A 20055-nucleotide genomic window follows, 5' to 3' on the forward strand; every position below is an offset into this window, starting at 1 on the left:
GGTGGCTCTTTCATCTACCTGACATGGGCAGGGCCCTCACTGCAGGACTGTCCCCAGGATCCTCCACTAAGGCTGATTAGTCTCACAGCTGCAGTAGGAGAGAAGTATCTGGCTCCCCTTCTGTTACTAGACCCTGCTAGCTGTTGCTGTGATTGGCCCCAGTGGGTTGCAAGAGTACTGCGGTACAAAGCACAGAGCGCTCCTTAGCCACATTTAATATTTTAATGTTTGTTAAATAAATTTATTTTAAACACTTGGGATCAATTGTACAGGAGCTGCCTGGCTCTACTGCAGATGTGACCAGAGCCACCTGTCTCCTTGGTCACTGACACATCAATCGATGTTCACACACACACACAGCAATAACTCTGATACACACATTCCTGCTTAATCGTGGTAGATATCACGACAGTACAAGCTGTGGACAGTACAAAGAGAGGTTTCAGAGTAGCAGCCGTGTTAGTCTGTATCCACAGAAAGAAAAGGAGCACTTGTGGCACCTTAGAGACTAACCAATTTATTTGAGCATAAGCTTATGTGAGCTACAGCTCACTTCATCGGATGCTCACGAAAGCTTATGCTCAAATAAATTGGTTAGTCTCTAAGGTGCCACAAGTCCTCTTTTTTTTTTTAGTACAAGGAGAGTCCTCCTACATCCCAGGGCAGGGGGGAAGGCAGAGGGGAGTGCTAATAGGTCCAGCCACCTCGTGGCTAGTCAGAGGTATAACGCAAAGGAGGCATATTCCCTGTTTTGTAGCCCTTCATGGGCTACTGAATGCTCTGTCTCCTGTTGTTGTGAGGAGGAGTGTGTTTGTGTTTGTGTGTGTGTGTGTGGGGGGGGGGGTGAGGGACAGGACAGGGCTCCCACTTCATGCCCTCTCCACCTGTCACAGTGAGATCTGCCCAGCAGGGTTACAAATACAGGGTTAGGAAACAGACATGGAAAAAAACAGATGCTAAATTCTAGACCGGGCTCAGCAACCTTTCAGAAGTGGTGTGCTGAGTCTTCATTTATTCACTTTAATTTAAGGTTTCGTGTGCCAGTAATACATTTTAATGTTTTTTAGAAGGTCTCTCTCTCTCTAAGTATATATTATATAACTAAAATATTGTCGTATGTAAACAAGGTTTTCAAAATGTTTAAGAAGCTTCATGTAAAATTAAATTAAAATGCTGATCTTATGCCGCTGGCCCGCTCAGCCCGCTGCCAGTCTGGGGTTCTATTCACCTAGGCTGGCAGCGGGCTGAGCGGGTCTGGCAGCCGGGACGCTGGCTGGCAAGGGGCCGGCAGCCAGACCCCCAGACCAGCAGTGGGCTGAGTGGCTCAGCCCGCTGCCACTCAGCCCACTGTCGGTCTGGGGTTCCGTCTGCCGGCTCCTGCCAGCCAAGGTCCCGGCTGCCGGACCCGCTCAGCCCGCTGCCAGTCTGGGATCCCAGCCCTGCCCACATAGAGTGGGTACCTACCTTCTCCCTGGTTCTAGCCCATTCTCTTCCTCTCTCTCTCTCTCTGCACTGAGCTGAGGGTGGGAGTGCACTGAGCACAGGGCTGGGGGTGAAAGAGCAGGCTGGGGTTTGGGGTGTAGGGTCTGGCTAGGAGCTAGAATGAGGGAGGGGGCTCAGGGTTTGGGCAGGAGGTTTGAGTGTGGAGTGCTCACCTGGGCCGCTCCCATTTGGTGTGAGGGGTGCAGGTAGGAATGTGGGGTGTGTGTGTGCAGGAGCTCCCGTTTGGTGCTCAGGGTGGGGGAGAGAATGTGGGGGGTGTAAGAGTCAGAGCATGGGGTGGGGGGGCTGGGTATGTGTGGGGGGTGCAGGAGTCAGGGCAGAGGGCTAGGGTCGTGCGGGGCAGCAGGGTTCAGGGCAGAGGGCTTGGGGGTGCGGGCTAGGGTCATGGGGGTGATCCCAGCCCCCTGCCCAGAGTGGCTCACGGAAGGGGGCTGGAGGGGATATGCCCTGAATCCAGCCCCCTTCCCCAAGGCCCCATCTCCACCTCTTCTCTGCCTCCTCCCCTGAGCAAGGAGCACACTGCAGCTCTGTTTCTCCCCCCTCCCTCATCAGCTGATCGGCAGCAGGGAGGGAGAGGAGGAGGGACAGGAACCCAGCACACTGGGGGAAGAGGTTTGGGAGGGGGGAGCTTGCCTGCCCTGCAGCAGCTGGCAGGACCAAGCTTCTTCACCCTGCTCCTGCGGGGGGTTGGAGTGCGGAGAAGAGTGGGCTGGGGCGGGCAGGATTTTTAATAGCATGCTGCTGCCTGCCGGGGTCCCGGCAGCAGCGTGCCATTAAAAATCGGCTCGCGTGCTGTCTTTGGCACGTATAGGTTGCCGACCCCTGTTCTAGACCAACAATTATTCCCATCTTCCCTCTCACGTAACACCATCGCCCCCCGTGCACTCCCTGCTAGGGCAGAGGTGACACACCTGGGATGGGTGCTCCTCATGCTTGTGTGCGGATAGAAGCCACACCAGGGCATGGTGTCAGGACTCAGATGGGTGGATTCCCCTTCCCAGCTCCTCCTAGCGCTGGCAGAGTGGCCCTCTCACCTGCTATGTGCCCTGGGGCATGCAGACCCCACTCTAGCCCCCTGGGAGGGGTCTGACAACTAGCACCTGGTGAGTATTTCCAGGGGGCAGGAAGAGTGACTACATGAGGGAGGGCTCTAGGAACAAGCGGTGCACACAAGCGCTTCCTAGGAATGTAACCATGGGGTGTGGTCAAACTGAGGCTTTTCCGCTCCTGAAAGCTGCTGCTCAGGCAGGGCACAGGCCCTCACCCACTCTAACCCCTCCCAAGGAGCCCAGTCCTGCCCCTTCCCTCCACACCTGCATTTGGGCCCTTGCCCACATCAGTCTAGTACAGCAGGGCCTGTGCTAATGGGAGGCAGCCAAGCTAAGCCACCTGGGGCCTGCTTCTCCGAGGCACTGAGCAGGTGCACACCATGTGCTCAGCCCCTTGGCACAGCAGGGCCTGGGGGGTTGGGGTTAGGCCCCCAAAGTCAGAGGTGGCTTTTGAAAATGTTGGTACAAGCCCATCCCCTTCCCCCCATGGTGCTGCCTCCCTACTGCTGTCGCTGCCAGGCCAGATGGGGGCCTGTGGGCAAGGAAAGGCTAGAACAGGAGGCAACCTGGCTCAATCTTTGCTTTTGCCAAGGATGGTAGCAGGGTGGGCTCTGCTCTACCCCAGCCAGGCTAACTGCTTAAAGCCAGCCCGGCCTCTCCACTTACACAGCCTTAAAAGCAGGGCTGTGACAGCCCCGGCATTGGCCAACAGTGCAGTTTGGAGAAGGGGCCTCCACAGCTAAATCCATGAGCCTCTACAGCCAGAGCTGAAGAGCCTGGTGCTGTGGCTGCGAGGTGTACTGGACTCCCCTCTGCTGTGGACTGGCATGGGGGGAAGCCCACCACATGCTGACCTGGTCCCTAATATGGTTTGGGTTCTAACAGAGAGGGGGCCTAATGGTAGCCCACGGTTGGCACGGCATCACCTACTACAGTGGTTCTGAAACAGATTCATGGAGCTGCATCCGCTACCACGAGGAGCAATATTCAGGTGGTAGGTGCTGAACTGTGCATTAGTGGGAGCCCAGCAAGGCCAAGCGCACACAACTCCATGTGAAGCTTAGCACTGCTGAGGAAAGGCCCTTTGCGTTCCCAGCTGAGTAGGGAAGCCAGCGTTGCCCACCTTGCAGTAGTGGGCCGCTGGGAAAGGTGACCCCAGGCAAGTCCCAAGTGGGTGCAGGGCAGAGCACCGTGATGAGCTGGAGCTGGTTTGCTAGAACCAGTTGTTAAATTTAGAAGCCCTTTTAGAACTGGTTGTCCTGCAAGGGACAAGTGGTTCTAAAAGGGCTTCTAAATTTAACAACCGGCCAAAAGTGGCGCTGTGGGTGCTCCAGGGCTGGAGCACCCACAGGGAAAATTTGGTGGGTGCAAAGCACCCACCGGCAGCTCCCCGTCCCCGTCCCCAGCTCATCTCCACTCTGCCTCCACCCCTGAGTTACGTGCCACCTTGCTGTGCTTCTCTGCCCCCCTGGCTTCCCACTAATCAGCTGTTCGCGCAGAAAGCCAGGGGGCTGAGAAGCAAGGGGTGCCTTCGTGCTCAGGCCCAGGGAGGCAGAGGTGAGCTGGGGTGGGGGGGGCACGAGGAGGGCCACCCGCACTGCAGCAGGTAACCCCACCCTGCCCCAGCTCACCTCCACCTCCCTGGGCCTGAGCACAAAGCCGCCGCTTGCTTCTCAGCCCTCCCAGGCTTTCCGCGCGAACAGCTGATTCGCAGGAAGCTGGGGGAGGGGGCGGAGAATCAGAGCGGGGCGACGTGTGCAGGGGAGGAGGCGGAGTGGAGGTGAGGTGAGGCCGGGTGGGGAGCTGCTGGTGGGTGCTCTGCACCCACTAAATTTTCCCTGTGGGTGCTCCAGGGCTGGAGCACCCATGGAGTCAGCGCCTAAGGCGCCACTTTTGATGTGATCAGTGGGGGGAGCAGCCGCTCCCCCTGCTCCCCACCTAGCTACGCTTCCCCGCCCCTAGGAGCCAGAGGGACCTGCCGGATGCTTCCCAGGAGCCGTCCCAGGTAAGCACTGCCGGGAAGCCCCACCTTACCCCCCGGCAGGTCCCTCTGGCTCTTAGGGGCGAGACGAGGCGGGGTGGGCACCCACTATGGTGGCCCACAAGACCCTCCTGCCCGGTTCCAGGGGCAGTCAGGGGACAGGGGAGGATGGGACGGGGTCCTGGGGGGGGGGGGGGGCGGCATCAAGGAATGCAGGTGTTGGATGGGGCAGGAGTCCTGGGGGGCGGGGGAGGGCCATGACCTCCTCGTGGGATGAGGAGGGAACCGGTTGTTAAGATTTTGGCAGCTCATCACTGGCAGAGCACCATGGGGTGGGGAAGCTGTGTAACCCTGCACTCACTGCACAGATAAGCTCCTGAATGGGGAAAGCAGCCATGTTAAGTATCCTCTCACCTTCTTGTCAACTGTCTAAATAGGCCATCTTGATTATCACTACAAAAGGTTTTTTTCTCTCGCTGCTAATAGCTCATCTTAATTAATTAACCTCTTACAGTTTGTACGGCAACTTCCACCTTCTCTGTATGTATATATATCTATATCTTCTTACTATATGTTCCATTCTATGCATCCAATGAAGTAGGCTGTGGCCATGAAAGCTTATGCTCTAATAAATTTGTTAGTCTCTAAGGTGCCACAAGTACTCCTGTTCTTTTTGCCTCCTTAAAGGTGACTGGAAAAGGGAATGGGGCAAATTAGAGCTGTTCCGTGTTTTGTTTCCAGCTGGATAAAGAACGCTTGAAAGGGTTGGGTTGGCTTTTTAAAGGGTGAGGTTTTTTGAACTAGAAATCGAGCTCTTGTCTAGGCTGGCAGTCCCAAGGGTGTCTGGTGATGTCATCACTTCATAGCTTCTCCAGCCAGGAAGACTTGAGCAATTGGGATAGAAAAGGGGATAACACTTAGATTGCTGAAACTGCCAGAGGTGGTGTTTGTTGTTTTTTTTTTTTTTTTTTTTAAATATAAACTTAATACCCATCCAACTCCAATGCCTAATGGTTAAAAGAATGTCTTTGTTAAAGTTTCCACTTCCCAACCTCTTCAACTGAGGTGCTAAGGGCAGAATAAACCCCCACAGACCTCCCACAAGTCCTCCAACAAGATAAGAGATCAGGCACAACATTCCTGATGTTTCTAGTGTAAACAAAAACAGAAATCCAGTGCACCCTTTTTCTATATTTTTTGTTTATATATATAAAAAGGGTACAAGCTCATAAGACCAGCCATAATGGATCAGACCAATGGTCCATCTAGCCATGATCAGGTCTTCTGACGGTGAACAGTGCCCTATGCTTCAGAGGGAATGATCAGAACAGGTAATCATTGAGTGATCCATCCCCTGTCGCCCACTCCCAGCTTCTGGCAATCAAAGACTAGGGACACCCAGAGCATGGGGTTACAGCCCTGATCATTTTTTAAAACCCTTTGCAGGTTGCCTTTAAGGACTGGTCTGCTGTGTGAAGAGGTCTGAGAACCACCTGACTTATGGGGGTCCCAGACCCTGCTTCCTATTTAAAAGGTGCTAACTGATGAGGAGTGCATCCGTTGTGCAAATATGTTTAGAGAGTGAGATTGTAGTGATTGGCCCCTACAAATGCCTCAGATGAACAGAGCAGGGAACCGTCTCCCACCAAGAACTGAACGTTCACCTGGAAAAGGAAGAGAGTCTGATGGCAGCAGAAAGGAGCCTGGTCCCACACAGCCCACCTGTAACTGGGGGTAGTGGAAGGTTAATAACCCCCCTCCCTATAGCCTCCTCCACCTCAGTTTAAATCCTTCCCTCACAACCAGCTCTAGAAAGCTTTCTTAAAAGGGCCCTGCACAGAGGCCTCGAATGAAGGTGGTTTTCATGATGTGGGATCTCGGGAGGCGGGGTGCTGGAGAAGGGGTATCAAAGTCACGATTCATTAGCTCTCTCTGGAAAAAAGATCTCACAGCACCTTCGGACTGTGTCCTGGGGAGACTGGACGCTGTGTCCTACTGTCCGGGGGTCATCATAAATCTCATAATCATTCCCTCCCTGTAGGGGGAAAAGAAAATAGGGAGGAGGGTAGTAATCACAACCATAACTCCCTCTCTAGCTATCACTTGCTTTGTCTTGCACAATCTCCAATGCACTGGAGACTCTGTAGAAGGGTCATTCATCTGCCACTGAAACGCAGCCACCTCTGCAGCTGGAGGAGAACGTAGCAGCTTGTAACAGGCTACAGTGTGTTAACTGTGCGAATGGAGTATGTGGGAAAGGTCCCTGCTTACACCACTGTTCTGCAGCTACAACACTGTGGAGCAGTTTAGGATAGGAAGTGAAGAATACCACACCCATCTGAAATGATGGGAGAATTTTAGAACAGCACAATGTAGTCACCCAAGCCGGAGCTTGGCTAACACCACTCCCCCTACGTCAGTGGAGATGCCCAAGTCAGCTTATTGCAGTAGGTAAGGATCATCTTGTAACCGATTCCAGAGAGTAGGCAGAGCCGTTCCTGTTTAAACTGAAAAGCCTCTGTGGAAGCGGGCGAGGTTTTGGTTTACAGCTCATTGGTTACATGGCACCATCAGCAGCATAACCCTTCCCAGACTTGTGCTGGGCCACTAGGTCAGTAACGACTCAGAAGGAAGAGAGCCACCCGGTGAATCCCCAACACCACTTCTTACAGCACTCAGTTTCCCCTGGGGACGTGAGTTCTGCTGGGACTGCAGCCTGCTATGGTACAGTTGCAGGCCCTCATTCGCACTAGAGAGACCCCCCCCCCACTAGAGGGCAATTCCAAAGGGAGTTAGGTGAAGTCCCATATGGCTGGGGAAGGACTCCTGCCCTCTCCTCCAAGAGGCTGCCAGCCTAGGAGAGAAATGCCCCCCCCATATACTCACTGGGGTCGTCTCATTCCCGAAGAAGTGGATGGTGTCGAACCTCTCGTCCTCGAGGATGTCGAGGCAGTATCGCTTGTCCCAGCCCTCAGGGAAGACATCAAAGCTGATCATACCACCTGCCAGCAGGAGGGAGGTTGTTAGGTCAGCAGGCTGGTGTTGGAAGGGTGCGGGGTGAATTCCAGACCTCGCTACCCTGGGGCAAAGGGAAATGTCTGTCCATGATGTGGAGGCAGGCACCAGCCCAGCCATGGTGATCGAGTCTCTAATGCATTATCAGGATGACAGCAGCTGCTGTTTCTATGACAATGGGCTGTGGTGGCGTCAGCAAGGCCCTTGTGATTCCAGCCAAGGGCACAAGCAGGAAACAGTGAGGCTGGTGGTGCTCCAGAGGAATCTGCCATGGGTACTGTACCAGAGCGGTCTGTCCCCTATCAGGTGTAGTGGGATCTGGGGCTAGCCAACCCTGTTTCATGACATGGCCCCTTTAAAGAACAGCTGCTTAAGGAGGCAGCAGAGAAGCTGGAGAATGGGGGCCAGGTGTTAGTCATGGAGCTACTTCCTGATCCAGGATAAAACCCAGCTGTTGGCTGAGCAGAGTGGAAGGAGAGAGACTCTGTGGAGTAGGCCTGGATCCTAGCAGGCAGGGGAACTTGACTCTGTGCACAACCCATGGAGGAGCTGTGGAATCCCTTGACCAGAGGAATGGCACTGAGACACCAGGGCAAGACACCTGGGGAAAAAACTCCACAGAGTGGCCAGAAGCTGAAGTGGGAATGACAGCGCTCCCTAGTAATGAGCTAACTGGAGGGGGAACTGCAAACCTGAAGGCCTAGAGGGAGGGTGAAACAGGAAACCCCAAGAGGGAAGGGCTTGGGCCTGAAAGGGCCAAAGGAGACCAACTATTTCCTAAAGCCTTAACTGAACCCCAAGAAGGGGAACATTACTGCAAGTATTCTGGGCTACGACCATGTTCCTGGGAGAACTAGGAGGGAACTGAGGGCTGGGTGCCTGCAGGGCCATTCTGTGCCATGAGGAGGTGTGCTTTGGGACAGACCCCTGCCACAGTACTTCCATGGCCCCATCTGCACAGTAACTCCCTTACCTCACAGGGGTGTTGAGAAAAGTGCTAGCCTCCCCTTTTACATGGGGGGGGAGCTGTGGCACAGAGACACTAAGTGACTTGCTTGAAGGTCCCACAGAAAGCCTGGGGCAGACTAGGAATTGAACCCAGGTCTCTAAGTTCTAGGCTGGAGCCCTACATGTAATCCTTCCCTTTAATACATCCATATGCATTCAGATATGGAAAATATTGTCAGCGTGCTCTGTCTCTAAGCAGAGCTGGGCAGTGAGAGGGGCTCCTGGTACTGGCAGGGCTAGAAGATCAAATGCAGAGGGAACGACAGATGGCACTCAAGGACAGTAAGTTCTGTCTCGTTGTTGCTCAGTGGTGTGAGCAGGGGACTGGGCTCCAGGAACTCTTGAGGCCTTCTGCCAGCTCTGCCACTTTTCAGCTCTGTGCACACCCCTTTCAGGGGGTGGGGGGGATGTGAGAAAACCTTGATCTATGCAGGAAATAGCCCGACTTGATTATGTAAAGAGTTGTCACTTTGGATGGGCTAGCACCAGCAGGAGAGTGAATTTGTGTGGGGGGGTGGAGGGTGAGAAAACCTGGATTTGTGCTGGAAATGGCCCACCTGTTGATCACTTTAGATAAGCTATTACCAGCAGGACAGTGGGGTGGGAGGAGGTATTGTTTCATGATTTCTGTGTGTATATAAAGTCTGCTGCAGTTTCCACGGTAAACATCTGATGAAGTGAGCTGTAGCTCACGAAAGCTCATGCTCAAATAAATTGGTTAGTCTCTAAGGTGCCACAAGTACTCCTTTCCCTTTCAGAAGGAGTCCTTAATTTTGTGTGTCTCCACTTTGGGGTACTCTAAACACTTTATGCCTTATTTTTAGAGGAGCTGAGCCCCCGCAGCTCCCATTATCTTTGTGTGCTTACTTACAATCCTAGCCTACTGCTGGCAGCTTACCAAAGTCATAGGAGAAAGGACCATTGTTCTGTTCTTGTTCCATGTGCATTTGAGGAGAAGAACAGGACTGCAATGCCTTTGTCCTTCTCTGCTATGACAAATGGTTTGTGTAAATGCTGGCAGGGATCACGAGATATTCTTACTGGGGCAGCGAAGGGGGATACTGCCTAGAGATGCAGGCTCCTCCGAGCGCAGAGTCTCGGGGACTCTGAATTACACATAGGGTGGCAAATGATGTGCCACCTCCACCACGCTCCCCCATCACTCATCCCTGCTACACTCCTAGTAATGTGCTTTCTTTTTGATGAGTGCCTTCCCTTTTTCAGCCATACCTACCTTCCCTGGTGAATAGCTTTAAAGAATTCAGCCCTGTCACTCACCCAGCCTGATGACCTTCCACTTCAGTGGAAAGACCCAAGAGTGCTCCCCTCCTGCTGTGCTCCGTGAGGGTGGCTGTGGGCTGAGCACTCCTGAAAGTCTGGCCATTAAAGTGAGTGACTGCATAAAATGGTGTACTGGGCTCCACATTTATTGCCTCTCAGTGACTCAAGATGCAGCTTTTCCTTGCAAATGGAGTAAAGGCCGTTTTCTTAACAGTCACCCCTGCAAACACAACCTGGGAGCTCAGACTCAGGCTGGGTTCTTCCACTCTCCTGCACCAGTGGATTCAGTGCAGTTACGTAGGTGGGACTGAAGGTAGAATTTGGCTCTGTAGTTGGAACGCAGTTAGCAATCCTGTTGCTGCTGTCTGAGACAGAACAGATTCAAGCTCTGTCCAGAACTGTGTTGGCTCAGTACAGCTAACAGAAGTAAAATACAGTTAAAACTTAGTGTGTCACTAAAGCCAGCACATCCGAGTGATACCAGGGAAGCAGATCTACGGTTTTCGGACCATAATCATGCATTAAATAGGAAACAGGGCTTGAGATCCCTCCTCAGGGATGAACATGGGCAATACCCCTCCCAGGGATCTCCACTGGGAATACACCTCTGACGTTCACTCAAGCAGACGCTCTACTACTTTTAAGCAGGAAATACCCTGGCATCATTCCCTTCCAAGATCTCAACAGGAAATTCATCACACAGGGAAACCCCACAGCAGCACTCTGCTCACCTCGAGAGAACCGTAGGCCCTTGCCAGCAAACTCCCTCTGCAGGGCTGCTACAAACTTCTCACGGATCCTCTCTTTCTGCAGATGAACAAACAGGAGGATGGCGGGATAGGAGGTTTTGAATGACTGTATCCTTGATAGGCCTCATTCCATTGATTGTCTAGATTTACCTACAGGCCTTGCAAGCCTCTCTCTGTGCATCACCAGGATAGTTTCTCTGCTCTGATCCCAGTTTCCAGGCCAGAATTTCCTTGTTACCCTAGCAGCAAGTACAACCTCCTTCCTCTGTCTCCTGTACTGAGCACCCAGGACAACTGTTGGGGAGGACGAGGAAGGCATTCAGCATGGGCTGTGAGGATTCGAAATGGCCTCTGTATTCATGCTACTTTCATTTCTCCCTGTATATGATTCCCCTCCCCACACTGCTGTAGCCAGCCCACATTAGCCTTGGCCATGTCAGCCTAGAGCCGGGGTGGGCAAACTACAGCCCAGGGGCCACATCCAGCCCTCAAACTCCCGGTGGGGAGCAGGATCCAGTGCTTGTCCCGCTCCAGCCGGGGAGCGGGATCGAGGGCTTGCCCTGCTCCGCGTGGCTCCCAGAAGCAGCAGCATGTCCCCTCTCCGGCTCCTATGTATAGGGTCAGCCAGGAGGCTCTGCATGCTATCCCTGCCCCAAGCGCCACCCCCACAGCTCCCATTGGCTAGGAACTGCAGCCAATAGGAGCGGATGGGGCAGCGCCTCCGTGTAGGAGCTGGAGGGGGGACACACTGCTGCTTCTGGGAGCTGCTTGAGGTAAGCATCACCTCGAGCCTGCACCCCTGAGCTCCAACCCCCTGCTCAGGCCCTGATCCCCCTCCCATCCTCTGAACCCCTCGGTCCCAGCCCAGAGCACCCTCCTCCATCCCCAACCCCTCTTTCCCAACCCCACCCAAGAACCCACACCCCCAGCTGGAGCGCTCACCCCCTTCCATACCCCAACCCCCAATTTCATGAGCATTCATGGCCCACCATACAGTTTCCATACCCAGATGTGGCCCTCAGGCCAAAAAGTTTACCCATCCCTAGCCTAGAGGACCCCAGGTCAGCTGTTGAGCAACCCCAAACCAAAGCCCCTTCCTGCACTCCACCCCACCCTGGCAGCTAATGCATTTCACCATCAACACTGCTCTCCCTTGGAGGTTCAGAGGCCCAGTTCAGGACCCAAAGTCCATAGGTTCCCCACTTATCTGCCTTCATGTCTTGACGTAGTCTGACCCCTTCTGCCCTTGGGGAGGGGAGAAAGAAGCCATCATAGATAGGTTGGTTCAGCCAGCATTTGCAAGGATCTGAGAGCTCTGTAGATCCGTTTAGGAGACTGGTCCTGGTCTGGAAGGCCCATTGAGGAGACACCTGCTCCGTTTGGGCTGGGGAATGGGACATGATGTCAGTTGACAATGCTGCTTCGCTGTGACTGGAGATGGGCCCTGAGCTGTAAGTTCACTACCTAAGTTCAGGGCTGCTGGCTTTGAGGTTCTGGTCTAAGATCATCTCTAATCATGACACTGAAGAAACACCATTGAAAATGAGAGGCTCTTCTTAGGACAGCTTCTCCACATAGGGAGCCTGCACTCCTACTTGATCAGTGGCAGCAGATTAGGTCAGTTCTTTCATCTATATATTTCCTTTGGTTTCCCATCCTTATCACAGCCTCAGCCTCCAGAGCTTATGCAGGCAAGCCCACAGGCAACAGAGTCGTCGGCATGGATATAAGATGAGACCCGAGTGCTGTGGTATTACATGGCCAGAAATAGTCAACGCCCCACAACTTAATGCCCAGTCATGGAGGAGGGGAGGGTGAATCTTGGCCAGTTACCTTGTCCAGCTCGGAGAATTCTATTCGCTCCTCCAGGGTGCAGCTTCGGCCAATGGGAGAGATGTTCAGCATTCCGTTGCGGAACTCTATGAAGGTCCCGCTGTGCATGTGTAGATGTCCATGGTGGTTTGTTTTGGTTTTTTTTAAGAATTGGGAAGGGAAGAGAGAAGGAACCATTAAAATAGGAGTGCCTGTAAAACATGTGATGTAAGGAATGTTTGCAGGGACACTAAGCAGGCTAAAAATGACAACAGGATTATCCTCATGCTTCAGGTATCAAGTGCTCACGCTCTAAGCCCAGAAATAAATAACTCTCCACTTTTACTGCTGCAGCACATCACTGGGATATTAATCACAGCCAAGCTTTGCTGATACAGAGTTGAGGGGAGTTGTCCCAGAATGACAGGGTGTCTTTAGAGAGAAGGAAACATGTCAACTCAATCTAAGCCAGAGCTCAGGGGGAGGGAGCAGTGTTTTGGAAGCTAAGATAATGCGAGAGCAAAGCTGATCTTGTGGTTAAGACACTAGGACTCAAGTGACGTGGGTTCAATCCTTAGCTCTGCCACAGACTGTGTGATACTGGGCAAGTCATAATCTTTGTGCCCCAGTTTCCTATCTGTAAGGAGGGGATAACAATACTTCCACTCTTCCATCCCCTGGTTTGTCTACTTAGATCATCAACTCTTTAGAACAGGGACTGTCTCTTAAATTGTGCATTTGCAACACCCAGCACAGCAGGACTCTGCTCTTGGTTAGGGCCTCTAGGTGCTATCAAAATACAGATAATGAGGCCAAGAACAAAGCCAGTGGATCTGCAATTCTAAATGGGAGTGTGATGTCCAATTGCCTGGATCTGAATGGTACACGAACAGCAGCTGGGTACAGGAGGATTATTACCGTTTCTTGGGCAGCTTCAGGAGTGCCATGTAGTTGAGACAGAAGTTGATCAGCTCCTGCAAAAGCTCCTCCCCCAGGTGATTCTGGATAGCCTTTGGGAGCAGGGGGAAGAAAAGGTTAGAGGTCACATGAAGCCAAGACTACCATCAACTTGCCACAAAGCACGTGGGCTGAGCTATTCTACAAAATTCATCCAGGATGCCCACTATGGTGATGACTGGACAGAAGGAGTAGGGAGGCTTTGGTGGGGAGTGGAGCTGGCAGAGCTCTGGATGGTGGCATATGGCTGGTTTCATCTGGTGCTGATGGAACTGGAGACAGACTTGGTGGAGAAGACAGGGAAAGAGCTCCTGTGGCTTGGTGGGAGACATAGCAAGTAAGCTAGGCCTACCTGTTTGGCGACCAGCTGCCCATTCTTGTACTGCACGGTGCCATTCTCTGCAAAGACGTAATCAAACTTGTCGATGACTGTGGGGAATGGGTGTATGGGGCAGGGGACAGCAGGGTGGGGGGGGGGGGGAAGGGAGATGAAGGCGAGAGAAAAAACATTAGCAAAACCTCGTCCGTCACTCGGCGATGGAGCAGTGCGGAGCGATGGATGTTGGCTGGATTCAGAGCTCTTTGAGCCTTTACTCCATGGCCGTAGGCTGAGCAAACAGACCTTGAGCCTCACAACTCCCTGGATGTTATGTCCATTTTACACATGGGGAACAAAGGCACAGACAGCAGAAGCGACCTGCTCAAGGCCCTGCAGGGAGTTAGTGGCAGAGTTGAGATTAGCGCTCAGGAATGCCAGACTCCCAGCCATGTGCTCATTCTCCTAGACCATCCTGCCTCCACCCTTTCCCATCCCCACCCGCACCCTCCCCTCAGCAATGCACTTGGTTATCTAACCCTAGCTTCTCCTCCAGCAATAAATAGATTGTTGCTGACTCTGCAATTAACTTCATGCTCCCTTGAGCCATGAGTTGTGTCACCAGGCAGCCTCTCTTTGCTAAGGAGCTAGGAAGAGGATTTCAGAACTCCGCTGTAGATTTTATGCTGATATTAGAAAAGGGGAAAAAGGAAAGTGAGAAGAGAGGACAGCTGTCAATTCCCCAGTCGCTCCTTCTCATCCAAACACTCTGCCCAATCTCCCACTGCTGTTCAGGACCTTCAGACCTCCAAAACAGAGCATGTCCAAGCATGGGAGAGAGTTTGTGCCCATTCCCTTTCCATTTACTCAGACTGTCAATGAATGGGCTATGGAACTAATGGAGGTTACAGCTGATCAGACCTGGAGATGGTAGGACTATATTGCTCCTGGAGGTAGGGAAGAGAAGGTAAACTCTAAATGGGCCTCCTTCTATCCTCCCATGCTCTTTGCAGGCCCATGACAGCTAAAAGCACATGCTGCAGCTGCTGGAGCCGAAGACTACTCATGTGCTGGCCCAGGAGAGAGACACAAACACGGTGGGTTACATGTGCACCTCTGCTCCGTTACAGAGGTCAGCTCTGCTGATGTGGATAGCCACAGTTCTGGTTGTCGGCTGAGCTGCTCCTGCTCTCAACGGCAAAATTTCTGTTGGTTCCAGTGACTTCAATGGGAGCAGGAGCGGGCCCTTAGGTACAAGTGCTACGCTTCTCGCAAGAGTGGTTGCCTGGGGGCGACTCTCTGAGCTCAGTAGCACAAGTGGCAATGGGTAGCAGTGCAAGCGCTCTCTGTGGGTACCATTTTATCCTCTCTGTGGGTGGAATCAAACTCAGTGTTCAGGTGTCTACAGCTGCATGTAATTACCAACAGCACACAAGCCAAACTACCTCCCTCCCTGCAAAGGAGAGTAGCCTCTCTCTCTCTCTCCACCCTCTGTTTCCCCCACCCCTTCCCACACTCTCCTGATCTGGGGTAGGGGGAGCGTCTCACCTTCATCCCCTTCCCCCAGCTGCTCAGCTATCTTGGAGTAGTCAGAGCCTCCCACCACGCCGATCTGGACTCTCTCACGCAGCTCCTGAAGGAACTTGTCCACTTCAGGATCAATTTTCTAGAGGGGCAGGAGCGAGAGGGCAGGTCAGAATACAGCCAGAGTAATGGACAAGCTCTGGCCCACTTACAGCAGGGCCTCCAACGAAGGCCGTTCCCAGCCAGTAGTGACTAGTCTTTAACAGTATTTCCCTGCCTGGTGAGCACCACTTTAGTCCAGGGAACCAGGTGCATTGGAATTGTGAATAGCTGCATAACCCCAGATCTGGCCATCATTCCCTCCCCCAGCAGATGGCCTTCCATGGCTCTGAACGAAGTGGCAAGGGGTTCTTTGAAAGCCACCTGCCTTCTCTCTGCTCTCACAGCAGCCTCTGTGAGTGGGCTGTGGGAGCTGCTCACACATGGAGCTGCAGGCAGCATCCCATGAACCCACACTTCTCTTCTCTGCTTCTGCGGCATTCAGCTCAGCCTTGGCAGCATGTGAGGCCTAGTCCCACGGTGATACGAATGGGCGCTGTCATCTTCCCAAGCCCAGCAGCACACAGTCATCTGGGGGGGAATGGGAACAGGAAGGGGGTACCACCAGGGCATGGAGGAAAAAATACACTGGGAGGGGTGGAAAAATGATATGGAGGAAAGAAACAGCAAAGGACTGATGGAGGGGGAAGAGACAAACAAGGAAAGGAGTGCGTGTATGTGCCCCCCATTTGTAAGGGATTAATAGTAAATTGGCACCCCATTCCCGCATATCCTGTTGCTCCATGTCTTTCCCCTTGCCCTGACACACAAAGTGGTAATATATGCCCTTTTCTGTATTTAACTAAGGGGGTGGGAAGTGCCTATACATCAATAATCCCTCACAAGTGGGAGAGATCCTACCCAAAACATTTGGGAACCAGGCAGAGAAGTGTCCTAAGGGCTGGCTCCCCATAGGGACAAACCAAACTGCATCACAGAATTCACTGTAACAGAGCTGGAGATGAAGCAGTGACAGCAGGGGCCATAACAAAGGCGGCAGTCAGGGGCCTGCTCTTGCTCCCTTCCCCTCCCACTGAAGGGCTGCCCCATTACTGCCTAATCCCATTAACAGAATGCCAGCTGAAGCAGCACAGGTCCCACCAAGCCTTTAACTTCCCCCTGCAGGTCTGGCCAGAATAGTCGCAAGCCATGCTGAGGCAGGAGAGGAGAGGCATCCCACTGTCGCAGGGTTGGGCAACATGTGTCTGCCAGGAGCAGACTCTGCCACCACCCTGCTGTTTATCTTCTCTAGATAAAGGTAGTTTGCTAAGGCTGGAGGGCTGACTGCACCCAGCAACAGCGCCTCCCCTCTTCCCCCTTCCTTTGGCCTGGGGACATGTGTTCTTCTGTATCACCCCCTACAGAATAACAAGCTTTAAAGGTTGGTGTAGTTAATCACATGGATACTTAGCCCTCCCATACAGCATCTTCACATGAGGATCCCAGAGAGCCTGACAAACATGATTCTAGCCTCACAATCCATCTGCAAGGCAGGGAAGTGTTACTGGTTTGTACCTATAGGTCATGTCTCCACTAGAGAACTGAGCTGGTGGGATGATGCTGGTCTAGACTCAAACACTTCAACATGTCCATTTGGCACTGCATCTACACTGGTGCTGTTCTAAGCTACTTCCCCTGCAGTGTCATCTGCGTACCTACCCCACAGTTCCCAGCTCAGCTGCCAGCAGCAGTGGATTCTGGGAGATCTCAAAAGGTCACCAGTGGCCTGTGGGCCAGTAGGAAGAGGACTGTGTGGTCTGTTCTGGTGCTGTCCAATGCAGGCTGAAATGATTCAGGGTAAATCCAATATTGTGTTCCATTTAAAGCAAGTCATTTCTATTGGGTAAACAGTTAGAGGCTCTCATCACAGGCCCCATTATGCTGGGCTCACGCACCATGTGCATGTACACACTAGTCTAATCCAAATGCATTTGGCTCACAGGTAAGCCATTGAGAGCACTTGCGTGTTGTGGGCCGAACAGGTTTTACAAGCATGCAAGGGGGCCACACAGATCTTGGCCTGGTAAGTCCCTCTAGTGTAGACAAGGCCATAACATACAGATGGGCAAACTTAGTCCCATAGTGGACAAGGTCGCCGTAAAAGAAGAGGCTTGTGGGGTTAGTCTGTGTGTGGGCAAGAGGCCTTCACTACAGTGGGGCTCAGAACAGTTTATACATGGATGCGGGGCCAGGGGCAGAACTTCATCCTGGAGTGGCTAAGAACAAAGGAATGTGGAATACAGGTGGGATTACACTGGAAGAGCCAGATGCTTCTAGGCTTTGCCAGCTAGGCCCACCAGACCTGCTCTCATTCCTTGCAAAGCTCCAGCATCTTTTGCAGGCTGTGAGGAGAAAGCAGGCCTCTCCCCTTTCCCTGCTTCTAATACCAAGCAGATGCTGTAAACTGGTTATTGCATCACAAATATACGGCAGGCAGCAATTTAAAGGAACTTTGACATATTAATCAGAGATTTTTTCTATTTCCCCAAAAGCCAAAATAACTAGGATGCAGGGAGGCGATTTCACCCCAAAATATATGTCTATGCCGCAAACTGTAGCTGGCCGGTGCAAACTGACTTGGGCTCAAGGGGTTTGGGCGAAGGGTCTGTTTAATTGCAGCGTAGATGTTTGTGCTAGAGAAAGCGGTAGGGTCCCAGAGCTCGGGCAGTCTGAATGTCTACACAGCAACTTAAACAGCCCCTTAGCTGGAGCCCTGTGAGTCTGAGGCAGTTGGCATGAACCAGCCCAAGAAGTTTAACTGCAGTGTAGACATACCAGGTCCCTAAGAGGCTGTTAGACCCTGTCATCTAGCCCCTTCTTGTCTCTAGGTGATGTAAAGATCTTGTCCCAGATAAAACCAAAAAGGTGCCACTACGTGGGCTGTGGGAGGGGCAAGTGTGCAGGTCACTAGAAAGGTGGCCAGATCTCCTTTAATCAAATATAACCTGTGGTGTGTGCGTCCAGCCAGCTGGGCTGACACCTTGGGGTGGTTGCCTATGAAAGGAGCTTTTTGGTTTAAGGTAAGGCTGAGACACACCAGTTTGCAGCACAATATAAGCATACTGAATTGGCACCTTTGAAAAACCTCTGTTTGGGGGAGGCCTGGGATGGGAGTAGCAGGGAGTGCGGCATGTTCGGATCATAGTGCATTGGAAGAACAGTGTGGGAAGATGCAGGAATAGCAAAGGTTATAGCAGGGCAGGAGTGAGAGCACGGGCAGAGCTATGCCTGTCAGTCTAGAACAGGAACAGCAGCGGGAGGGCATTAGCAGAGCTATGGGATCAGGAGTGAAATAGTAGAGGCTGCTGCAGGTCAGAGCGGTGCATTCGTAGAGCTGCATGAGAGGAAGCTTGTTCAGCCCTTGCCCATAGGGGGTCAGCCCCTTCCTAGGACCATCTGCCCCTCACTTTTAGAAGCAATAAATGTTCTCCATGTTAAATCACTCTACAACACAGAAAAACTACAGTTAAATCCAAAGAGCCAAGGCAAAGAGAATCCCTGGTGCTCAATGGTTACGTGGCCTTGCACAGTCTCCTTCTTCCACCCACAGGGTATTTCACAGAAAGGCAGCGCAGGGCTCCAGACCTGCTAGAACAAGGCCCCGAGCTTGCACGCTTGGGTTCCAACACAGGGCAGCAGGCGTGCTGGGGGCAGCACTGGCTGGGGAGCTCTGACTCCATCTCGCCCCCCACTGCCAGGCGGGGCTTAGGGGACCTGTCGCTCAGGAGGGAGAAACAGCCCCGGAAGAGACGCCGCAGGAGGCAGCTTCCTCAGTGGAGGGCCGCAGGGGCTGGGAGTCCGGGCTCCCCACTGCGCTAGACCCGACAGGCTCCCAGCTGGGCCATATGGCGCCTCTGCGCGGGGCACCGGGCAGGCACTCCGCTCCCGAGCCCGCTGCGCGCTCCGCACCCGCAGAGGGCCGGGGCCGGGGCGGACACCTCCCCGGCCGGCTCCTCTCGTTGCCCTGCCCGCGCTGCTCAAGGACGGGCAAGGGGCGCGGGAAGGAGGGGCCCACGGGCGGGTACCTGGCGAGCCGGCGTGAGCGTCCCATCCACGTCGAAGAGGCAGAGGACGCGCTCCCGGCTCGGCGGCTCGGCGCCAGCCATCGCTGCGGCGCCGGCCGAGCCCCACGCTGCAGACGGCGCGCAGGGAGAGCGGGCGGGCGGGAGGCGTCGCCCCGTCCGGGCCAATCGCGGCGCATGGGCGGGATCCGAGCGGGGGGTGGGAGCACAAGCCAAGCGGCCCTTACACCCCGGCCCGCCCGGCTCCCTGCAGCCCTTCGGCGGAGCCCGCTGCGGCAGCCCGACGACGGCCACCAGGGGCGCGGGACGAGTTGACCGCGCCCGGCCCGGCGAGGAGGGACGATAAGGCTGCCAGTGGCGGGCGCCTCCCGCGCCGAAAGCTCCCCCAGCATCTCGGAGACCGTGGGACGTGTTTTAAGCCTCGATCGCGACGCAGCCGAGCGCCCCGCTTGGGTGGGATGGCAGGAGAAAATAAGGGCAGAATTTGGCTCGCCCACCACTAAAGTGCAGCCGTCTCTGGGGTGGAGCGCAGTGGCTGTTGAACAGCCCCCAGCAACACTGCACGAGCTTTCGGGCAGTGGATGAAAAGGAAGGTTCCCGATTTTCTTTCCCCCGCCCCCACGGTTATTCAAAGTCTTTTTCAGGAATTGATTTCACAGAGCAGCAGATTTTACCCTGAGAGGGACTGTTAGACTAGACATCAGTGTCATTTTTGACCCTTTCTGCAAAGTACCCCAGG

The 20055-nt window shown here is 53.6% G+C and overlaps 1 protein-coding gene across 4 annotated transcripts; it reads right to left on the reverse strand.

The window, feature by feature from the left end:
- Positions 1-208: 208 nt before the first annotated feature.
- Positions 209-19455, reverse strand: PMM1 (phosphomannomutase 1). Of its 4 annotated transcripts, none has more exons than XM_073327202.2 (11): positions 19320-19409; positions 16954-17076; positions 15623-15825; positions 15220-15337; positions 13708-13784; positions 13317-13408; positions 12420-12519; positions 10569-10644; positions 7420-7535; positions 6489-6568; positions 209-5417 (listed from the first exon to the last, which is right to left on the reverse strand). In XM_073327202.2, exons 3-11 carry the CDS (start codon positions 15677-15679, stop codon positions 5312-5314), a joined length of 822 nt encoding a protein of 273 aa, XP_073183303.1. In that variant the 5' UTR covers positions 15680-15825; positions 16954-17076; positions 19320-19409; the 3' UTR covers positions 209-5311. The 4 variants fall into 4 exon arrangements, with proteins under 4 accessions (XP_073183303.1, XP_073183302.1, XP_073183304.1 ...); XM_073327201.2 differs by having other exon boundaries at positions 16954-18628; positions 19320-19402; XM_073327203.2 differs by lacking the exon at positions 16954-17076.
- Positions 19456-20055: the final 600 nt, after the last annotated feature.

This window comes from Lepidochelys kempii, chromosome 1 (assembly GCF_965140285.1).
Source record: "Lepidochelys kempii isolate rLepKem1 chromosome 1, rLepKem1.hap1, whole genome shotgun sequence".
Classification (NCBI taxonomy): domain Eukaryota; kingdom Metazoa; phylum Chordata; order Testudines; family Cheloniidae; genus Lepidochelys; species Lepidochelys kempii.

What these genes read in the sequence shown, in the direction of transcription:
- PMM1 (XM_073327203.2), bottom strand. Translation starts at nt 15,679, where the DNA reads ATGTGTGAGCAGCTCCCACAGCCCACTCACAGAGGCTGCTGTGAGAGC. An exon ending in GCTGTGAGAGCAGAGAGAAG is followed by an intron (nt 15,338 to 15,622) that starts GCAGGTGGCTTT and finishes CTGCCCCTCTAG; the next exon opens with AAAATTGATCCTGAAGTGGA. An exon ending in GGCAGCTGGTCGCCAAACAG is followed by an intron (nt 13,409 to 13,707) that starts GTAGGCCTAGCT and finishes CTGCTCCCAAAG; the next exon opens with GCTATCCAGAATCACCTGGG.